The sequence below is a fragment of the Equus asinus genome, unplaced genomic scaffold, assembly GCF_041296235.1.
Source record: "Equus asinus isolate D_3611 breed Donkey unplaced genomic scaffold, EquAss-T2T_v2 contig_803, whole genome shotgun sequence".
In the NCBI taxonomy this organism is placed as follows: Eukaryota; Metazoa; Chordata; class Mammalia; order Perissodactyla; family Equidae; genus Equus; species Equus asinus.
The window spans coordinates 1145425-1155353 of record NW_027225520.1 but is presented as its reverse complement, the minus strand read 5'-3'; the positions used below and the strand labels follow the sequence as shown (position 1 = coordinate 1155353).

Genomic DNA, 9929 nt, shown 5'->3' with positions numbered 1-9929 from the left:
TTTCCTTCAATAACTTTATTCTTCACAAAATATATAAATAAATAAAACAATTCAACTTCTAAAGTATTACCACATTCAGGAAGAAGGCAGTCTATCACCATTCTAAATGACTGGAATGCCTCAATTTCTAATGGCAAAGTGCAAACTGAATTGAAATTAAGTTGGACTGTGACATCATTGCCAGGGATAGAAAAATAAAGTAACAAATACAGTCATTTCTAAATAAGGAACACTAGGCCCCTAGAAAAGTGACAGCAGAGTTTACTGAATCTTGCACTCGGGCACAGCTTGTCCTGAGGAGGCGTGCCAAGGGCCTGGCTGAGGATCCACACTCTCTGCTCCAGCAGTTTGTTCTTCTGAGAAAAAAATAGAAAGCAAAAGTCATCTTATTAAAAAACACGTTTGGTTGCAACACAACATACAGCTTATATACAGTTTACCTTACAGCTGAGGTAATGTTTTCAAATTGATAACCCATTATGTTCTCCTGCTGTTCTTTAACATCTTTCAACGGCTTCCTCTAGCATGCTCCCAGGATGAAGTAAAAATTCCTCTCCACAACCCACAAAGTCCTGCGCATCTGGCTCTTCTCTCTCTGGCTTCACCGACTTCACCCAGAGGAACCTGTGTGCACTGCGCTCTGGCCACACGTGGTTTTCCAACCCTTCCCCTGGTTACGGTCTCTCCCAGCTGGGCCGACCCTGTTCCCTCTGCCTGAATCGCCTTCCCCTCCCCTCTTTGTTAAGCTAACTCACCTTAACCTGTTAGATCTCAGTCCCCTTCTTCAAGGAAGACTTCCTTATGTTCCTAAAACAACCTATTAAAAACTCATAGGCTTTTGAACTCTAGAACTGTACCTTTTTTGACTACTTGATCACCGTCTATACCCACTAGACTGTGAACTCCAGGAAGGCAGGGGCCATATCTGGTTTGGTTATCAATGTACCATCAGGGTGCAATATGTGACACATAGGTGGAGACCAAAAATTTCTGTTCATTGAATGAATATGTAAATGATATAAGTCTATGATCTGGCTTGTGTAAAATGAATATAATGCTACTGGAAATACTGGCCCATTGAATTGATAAGAAGGTCTTTTGCAGTAAAAGTAGTTATGTTTGTAGGATGGTGTCTCTCTGTGTCCTCGAGAGCTGCTTGTCTATCTGAGGGAAAAGTTGAAGGTTCAGGAGGCAGAATAAGACTTCCCTCGGGGTAAAAAGTGATTTCACTTCAGTGCTGTGCTTTGGAGAAACTTCTCACAGAGACAGCAAATGACATCTCTGCAGTGCAGCTTCTCCATGACATCTTCTCTTGTCTAAACTTGCCCTTTGGGGCCACAGGTGACAAATGAGTTCCAACCGTTATCCCCGATCCCCAAGTAACCAGTATATTTACCCACCTGGGCGGAGGCCTAGACTTGAGTTATCAAAATAGCGAACTGGGTGAGGTGCTGGGAAAGACTTTGATCGGCCATCAAAAAACCAAGATTTCGGTGAGTCCTTTGGCACAGGATCTTGTAAATTCCGTTCCTTGCATTGAGAAGGCGTATGCTGTCTCTTTTGAGAAGCTGGTCCGGTCGCTTTAGGAGACTTTGGAGAATTCTCACAAGTCACTTCTTTGTGAGCTTCTCTTTTAAGAGTTCTCTCCTTCCACATTTTGACCTCATTGGAAAGATGATGATTATTGCTTAAATGTGGGGAAAAATAAAAGAGACTGTAAGACTGCTCAATTCCAGAAATATATTCATATTTACATAAAATTTTTTTTCTTAATTGTGGTAAAATATATGTGACATATAATTTACCATTTTATCATATTTACATTTTAATTTCAACCTAATGCTTCCTAAGTTTGGATTATTTCCACAGTTCAGAAAATGAAATGAGGTCAATATAAATTGAAAAATTGTACTAAATCTCCGTGATCACAGAATCTTGAAAAGTATGATATTAGGTTTCAAATGAATCAGTGATGTCGTCCAGCATGGTTTATCTACTGATGCTCTGTGGCAATAATTTGATAAGTTAGTCTTCTGGATGGATGAATCTTTAATGTACCTTTGTTATTTTAAAAGATATATTACACTGTGCTTTTCTGGATTACTTATAGTGTTGCTTCCCACAGGAAATGCTGCCTGCATTTATTCACTCCTTCAGAGAAGCCTGGGAAGCAATCCTAGGCCCTGCTCTCCTTTCTTTGATCAGTCAGCCAAGTGTTGTGATACAACCTCACACTTTTGGGTTCCCCCCCATTCTGCTCTAGCAGCTAGAGACGCCGTATGAGCTCATTAGGCCCCAGCTTAAAATCCTCCAGTGGTGGTAATCCTCCCGTTACATTTAGGAGACCACCCCAGCTGCCTCAGAATGACCTGCAATGTGTAATCTGGACCAGTGGCCTCTGGCATCGCATCTTGCACTTACTCTGCCTCATTCTGTATGCTCTGGCCACACTGCATGTCTTTCTGTTCCACTTTCCTCTTTGACTCAAAGCCTGTGCACATGCTGTTCCCTCAGCCTAGAAGGCTTAGCCATCTCTCCTGTCATCAAGCCTAACTGCTACTCATTTTCAGATCTACTCTTACATATTAGTTTCTTGATCACCGCCCCTCCCCACATCTAGATAAGGTCTGATCCCTCTGTTGGACCCTTTCATAATGTCCTGTTTGCTTTTTTTGTTGTTTAATAGCCTCACACAGAACAGTAGCTATTTGCATATTTATTTAATGCCTATTTTTCTTCTATTGCATCATTAGTAAAGATTAGCACAAGATTCTAATCTTTGGTAGAAGCCAATTAATTAAATTTTTTACAACTGTTTATAAAGGTTAATGGGCTACAATAATGGACCTCAGGGATTCTCCTTTGAGTAAAGCCTCACTGACTTGGGCATATTTGTGGCATATTTAAGCTCCCCTCAAAGATCTTGGTTTACTTTTTGGTTCTTGGCTTAGTTAAAAACAGGCTTAGCTAAAATCAGTTGATGGGCCAGCCCTGTGGCCTAGTGGTTAAGTTCCGGGCACTCCACTTTGGCAGCCTGGGTTTGGTTCTCGAGTGTGGACCCACATCACTCTGTTAGTGGCCATGCTGTGCTGGCAGCCCACATACTAAAAATAGAGGAAGATTGGCATGTTAGCTCAGGGGAATCTTCCTCAGGAAAAAAAAAAGGTCAGTTGATGGATAGCAAACCTCTGGAATGGTGCTACCATATTCTCATTCCTTTTAAAAAAGACACATTACATGAGCTCTAAAAATTACTTCCCCTATATGTGTGAGGGGTTGCCCACTGCAAAAAATATATATGCATGTGTAGGCATCATCCTCTCCCACACGTACCACCATAAGCATAATTCCTGTATCAGGTAAGCAGATCTTACCTTAACAGTTCATTCCATTGCTTTGTTAACTGTTCATTTTGCTGCTTTAACTTAGAAATTTCCTTTTCTAGCCGTATATATTCACTTTTCAAAATAAGAGCTCTTGTGCTTTGTACAATGCCGCTGCCACCCCCACAGGTTAAGGGTTTCCTTGAAGGCTGAGAATCAGTATGTTCTGATATCACTGTGGGAGGCAAACACACAGGCAGGTGATAATTTTAATTATCTCCAAAGTTCACAATAAAGGAAACATTAGTAAGTTCAATAAATCACTATAAAAAACAAAGCATCTCAGCACCATCTCCCTGAACGTCATCCTTGACTTCCTCCTCTTCCCTCACCTCCTATGCCAATTCCATCATGGATTCTAAGTATCTGTGGAACCCCTGCTTCTCTCCACCCACTACCTCCACCACCACCACCTGCTAGGATCACTCACGGTGACGGCAGCAGTCGGAGCTGCCCTTCACTGTCTACTCTCGACGCCAGTGGGGTCCCCTGGAGGGCTGCTTCCACCACACAGCGTGTGTGGGGTCCACCCCAAGGCAGTCAATGTGCTCCCAATACTCAACACGTATTTGTTAACTAAATAAACCTTAGACTGCTATTAAAGAATATACTATTCAGTATTTTACACCATATGTGTACAAGTAATGTAAAGAACTGTTTTGTAAATTTTAGGTAAAATTGCATAAAAGTGTGAGGTGCTTAGAAAGTGGAATGATCCACTGGGTCACTGACTGTTTACAAGGGAGGGGCAAGATGAGTGTGGGGAAGACACTCAATGTCCATTTCCTTTTCAATTATTCTGAATTCAGGTACAACACGTACCTGAAAGTCACAAATTAGAAGGAATCATCCTGACCCTTCTCTAACAACAAAAGTTCTATTTTTACCCCTTGAAGTTTTCCAGGTAGGAGCTGCAATTATCCTGCAATGGACACTAGGGCAGTTCAAACTAAACAAGCACCAGACAATGCGTGGACAATAATACACACAAACATCATCTTGCATTTGCCTGACATTTAGAATTTTCAGTGTGCTTTCACACACAACTTTTAGCCTGATCCTTACAAGTCTATATCCAATCTAGAAGGTCAGGCGTTCTCCTCATGATTTCACAGGCTGTTAAGTGAGGGCAGTCAGCTTAGAGAACTGTTCGTGACGTTATTTCGATGCTGGACCCACTACACAAAGCTGCCCCAAGTACTGTTCAGCATTCTCTCTTTTCAAATGAAACATAAGAGACAGAAATATGGGAAAAGATACAGTTTGAGGAATGTATATGCAGAAATTTGATGATTAGATTTGAAAACTGTATCTAAGATAAGTTTCAAAGAGTTTGCCAGTAAGCATCAAGTCTGTATTTTCAGTACCAACAACAAGTAGGATAATATTTACTGTATACTGACTATGTTTTTACAGTGCACATGGTTAAAATCTATTAAGATATGCTTGTGTTTTATTGGGAAGGGTACGTCTACCTTGACAGGTAAGTCATTCTTGTATACTACTGAAGGTATCTTCACTGATATGTAAAGATCTGATAGCGCACAGGTTACATTCATAGTTTTTAAGAATCTATAATGGATAAATAGTTGAGATTACAGGAAACTTAAGGAGGTATCACAGGATAAATATGATCTCAATGAATTCATTTTAAAAATAGTTCTTTATAAATTAGTGATTAACAGGTTTATTCTTGACTGTCATATATATAGTAGCAGTCTTCAAAATGTGTAAGTATACTGAGAAGTAAGACGGAAAAAGATCTGGAAATATCAGCATTTTCTACTTACTTGAAGTATCTTGGGCCTGCTGATTTCGTCTAAGATTTTCTCTCAATAGCCTTATAACTTCTTTTTGATGTTCTACAGTGGCTTTTGTACAAGTAATTCTATTAAGAATAACAACAGAAATATGTAAAAGGCCAGCAACTAATTTTTAATGGAAGAATAAACAGAACTGCTGTCAAGAATTTTCTGATAAGATACATCACATTGATATGATATGCATAAGCAGCAGTAGGTAAGCCCTCACGATACCCCCTGGTATCATGCACTTTATAGCCATAAATAACACCATCAAATTGGAAGTGTTCTGTTTGGCTGCAGGGGCAATTTTTTTTTAACATTGAGAAACCAATTCTTTTAAAATTTCTGAAAGCCCAATAGGTATCATTAACTGGATATTGAGCAAAATTACATTCAGGGGCACCATAAAACAAATAATTGGGTTGTTATCATGAGGTCCTAGAAACCTCTTGAAGGTACAACAATTACCAAAGCGTAAAACCAAAAGCACCTTCTGTATACACTGTAAGGAAAGCACACTCGACTGCAGCTCTGATCTGAGGTGACACAGTCAGAGGTCACAGTCTGCTCATTGCACCCAGGAGAAAAAGACATTCTGTTAATTATTTGCTTGAGTGTTAATTGGCAATGCTAAATTATGAGACTTTCTGCCTTTCTTAGAGACTGAAAGTATCTGCTGATTCTATTCTATATAAAATTGCTTTGCATTTATTTAAAAAAATTTTTTTCTTTTGAGGAAGATTAGCTAGCCCTGAGCTAACATCTGCCACCAATCCTCTTTTTGCTGAGGAGGACTGGCCCTGAGCTAACATCGGTGCCCATCTTCCTCTACTTTATATGTGGGATGCCTACCACAGCATGGCTTGACAGGTGATGTGTAGGTCCACACCTAGGATGGTGAACCCTGGGCCACCGAAGCGGAATGTGCAAACTTAACCACCGTGCCACTGGGCTGGCCACTAAAATTGCCTTTTTAATGATGCTCCACTAAAACCAACAGTCCTATCAATAGAAGGCTGGTTAGAATGCATGAAGATTCAGAGTGCGACTTTTTGGGCAAAATTAGATATCATCATTAAACATTTATTAAACATTTACAGGAAGAATAAAAAGTGTGAGGAGTCAGAGGTGACATATTAATAAGTGGCAACATTATATTTCTAATTCAGTTTCCTTGACTCTCTGTTTAATGTTCTTTTCATTATGCTATACCACAAAGAACTTTAGGCATGCTATTGTATATGGTACTATACATAAATAAATCAATAAAAAGGGAATATGCTCTTGGGCACTAAGTACTACAATTTAAAAGGAAATAAAACCTTACACAAAAATACAATAGGAAGAACAAATGAAATTAAGAGAACCAACAGAAACCTTAGACAAACTGCTAAAAACACACACACGTTCTTAATATTCACTTTCAAACAAAAAAGGCCATTTTTAAGCTGTTCCTATATGATTGAACAAGAAGTATCCAAAGACATAGTATGTCAGTAATTGATCAGAATTGTGCTTGTTTTCAAAACCTTTGCATACATAATGAGAATTTAATAACTTTAAAATCTGTAGATGTTTGTATTTATTTTATAAAAAGCAATAACAATATCTTAATATATTTTAAATTTATACAGTTTAGAAAGGAAGTTTAAGCTACTAAAGTCATATTCAATTAAGACAAAGACATACTCCTTTTCAAACTCCTTGGCATTTCTCATCTTCTCTAGGTCTATTTTCACCAGCTTTGTTTTGAGCTCTTCAATTTCTTCTTTATAGGGCTTAGCTCCTAAAGCAACTTTGTCCTAAAGGTTTTAGAGAAAAGAGAAATAAAGTAATTTTAGAGCAGTTTCAAAGACTTGTTAACTACCTAATATAGTAGGAACATTTTAAAACAGCAAACTCCAAACATATGAAAAGGAGGAAAGGCACAAATTTTAACCCTAAAATGAGTAACAAATAGATATTTGATGTGAAGTACATGTGAAGCTATTGGAAGCTAATGTGTAATTAGAAAACCTATGACTTCTATTTCTTAAAACAAATATTTTTCCCAATTAAAAAACAATATACTTAAACAAAATGAAACAGAAAGGTTGAAACGAATGAAATGGGTAGATAAAGGTAAATCAGGAAAATAAGACAAGAGATGAACAGTAATATAAATATCAAAGTAGAACTGAATTCAAGGCACAAAATATTATATAACATTATTGGGGATATTCTGTACTCAAGGTTGGTTCAATCTAGCCATACATCTACTTCGACTCAGAAAAAAAATCAGTCATATATACATACAAACATATACAAAAATCTTTTTTAATAAATAGGTTTAACTTTTTAGAGCAATTTTAGGTTTATAGACAAATTGAGCAGAGTACATAGAGTCCCGGTAATACCCGTGTCCTCCCCTAGTTTCTCCTATTATTAACATCTTAGTGTGGTATGATTGTTACAAATGATGAGCCAATATCGATACATTATTAACTGACGTTCACAGTTTACATTAGAGTCTATTGTTTGCATTGTATAGTCCATGGGTTTTGACAAATGTATGACACGTGTTCATCATCACTGTATCATGCAGAATAGTTTCACTGCCCTAAAAATCTCCTGTGCTCCACTTATCCATCCCTCCACCCTCCCCCAGAACCCTTAGTAATCATTGATCTTTTCCTGTTCGCCTAGTTTTGCCTCTTCCAGAATGTCATACAGTATGCAGTGTTTTTAGATGGGCTTTTTAAAATTAGCAATGTGCATTTAAGGTTCCTCCATGTCTTTTGTGGCTTGATGGCTCATTTCTTATTATTGCTGAATAAATCATTCATTTCTTTTATTGCTGTTACCACAGCCATACTATGGATTACTATTATATATTGAATACAAAAATAAACCCATCTAAATAGGGACCCAGAGAGCTCTTCATTCCTCTAGGCGTTACCCCCAGTGCCTATAAAAACATTTGCACACACACGTAGTTAGCAAAGACTAAAAAGATGCAAGCTTCCAAAGCTGAGATGCTCAGCTTAAGAGGGTTGCTGACTAGGTCAGATAAGCCCATTCTGGGAGGAGCCCAGTATTTGCTCAGTCATGGCACCAGTAAAATACCCTGGCTTTCTGGACCAGATGCTGATATCAGGGACTCCTTGAGCATATGACTGGCTGGAGTGGTGTCAGTTTTGTAAGAAACTGCCAAACTCTCTTCTAAAGTGGCTACTGTACCACTTGCATTCCCACCAGCAGTGAGCAAGAGCTCCTGGCCCCACTCCTTGCCAGCATTTAGTGTAGTCAGTGTTCCGGATTTTGGCCATTATATTTTGAGATACAGTGGATGTACAGTGGTATCTCATTGTTTTTTAATTTGCAATTTTCTAATGACATATGATGTGGAGCATCTTTTCATATGCTTATTTGCCATGTGTGTATCTTCTCTGGTGAAGTGTCTGTTCAGATCCATTGCCTATTTTTAAATCAGGCTGTTTGCTTTCTAATTATTGAGTTTTAAGAGTTCTTTGTATATTTTGGATAACAGTTCTTGAAAGATATGTGTTTTGCAAAGATTTTCTTCCAGTCTGTGGCTTGTCTTTCATAGGGCAAACATTTTTAATTTAAATGAAGTCCAGTTTATCAATTTTTTTCCTTCATAGATTATGCTTTTGGTGTTGTATGTAAAAAAATGTCAATGCCAAACCCAAGGTCACCTCGATTTTCTCCTACGTTATCTTCTAGGCATTTTCTAGTTTTGTGTTTTAGATTTAGGTTACAATCAATTGAGTTAATTTTTGTGAAAGGTGCCCAGTTGTTCAGCACCGCTAGTTGATAAGACTACCCTTTTCCATTGAATTGCCTTTGCTCTTTTGTCAAAGATGAACTGACTATATTTGTGTGTATATATTTCTGGGCTCTCTATTTTGTTCCATTGATCTATTCGTATACATTTTGATTTAAAAGTTCAAAGAACTCTAAAAATATTTATTCATTTATGACACCTAAAAGAAAATTTCAATATATTCTAAAAATGGAGAAATTGCAGTAATTTTTTTGCCACAATATAATGAAATAAATTAGTCATATATAACAGTTTTAAAACAATTCTTGAGTAAAAGAAATTGAAATTGGAAATACTCTCTTAGAAATGAAAGACAGTGAGAATTCCTTATTTCAAACACACGACGTGTGCCCAAGCTGCACTCAGAAGCGCTGACAGCCTTAAACATCCTCTAGCCGCCTGAGGAGTCTGAGCGCCTGTGTTCTCAGTGAACAGCACCTGCTCATCCTATTTTAGATGGAGTCTGCTGAGAAACTTTCTTTGCTCTACCAGAAAAAGAATTCCTTTGAGATTCTGATTTGAATTACATTAACTTTAGAAATTAATTTGGGAAAAACTGATGGTTGTACAGTATTTAGGTTACAACCTAGGAAATGGCATATTTCTTATTTTAAACCACATGCTCTCCTATATTTCCTTTTAGAGTTTTGTTGTTCTTTTCATATATGTTGCCTCATTTTTTGTTAAGGTTAGTCACTTGAGCATTTTATATTTTGTGCCAGTTATAAATAAGATCTTTTTTTCCCCACTGTGCAGGATGTCCCTAAAGTACTAGCACACTTTGAATTTTTAACAAATTTACTGCTACTTGATATAAATAATTTGTAAAGATACAACAGAGGAAATGTATCAAGATTTAAACAAAACTGTTAATGAGTCATTTGTTCAAATTACTTTCTTCTATATTCACTTAAT

At 37.6% G+C, this 9929-nt stretch overlaps 1 protein-coding gene across 1 annotated transcript in view; it reads right to left on the bottom strand.

Annotated features, from left to right (window-relative positions):
• The window catches only part of LOC123275997 (centromere-associated protein E-like), a 52537-nt gene continuing 42608 nt past the window's right edge, over positions 1-9929 (bottom strand). Inside the window, exons 11-15 of the mRNA XM_070503777.1 lie at positions 6878-6990; positions 5174-5271; positions 3375-3558; positions 1401-1687; positions 1-356 (exon numbers count right to left, since the gene is read on the bottom strand). Of these exons, the coding sequence (XP_070359878.1) occupies positions 262-356; positions 1401-1687; positions 3375-3558; positions 5174-5271; positions 6878-6990 (777 nt within the window). The 3' untranslated portion in view covers positions 1-261. The remainder of the gene's footprint in view (positions 357-1400; positions 1688-3374; positions 3559-5173; positions 5272-6877; positions 6991-9929) is intronic.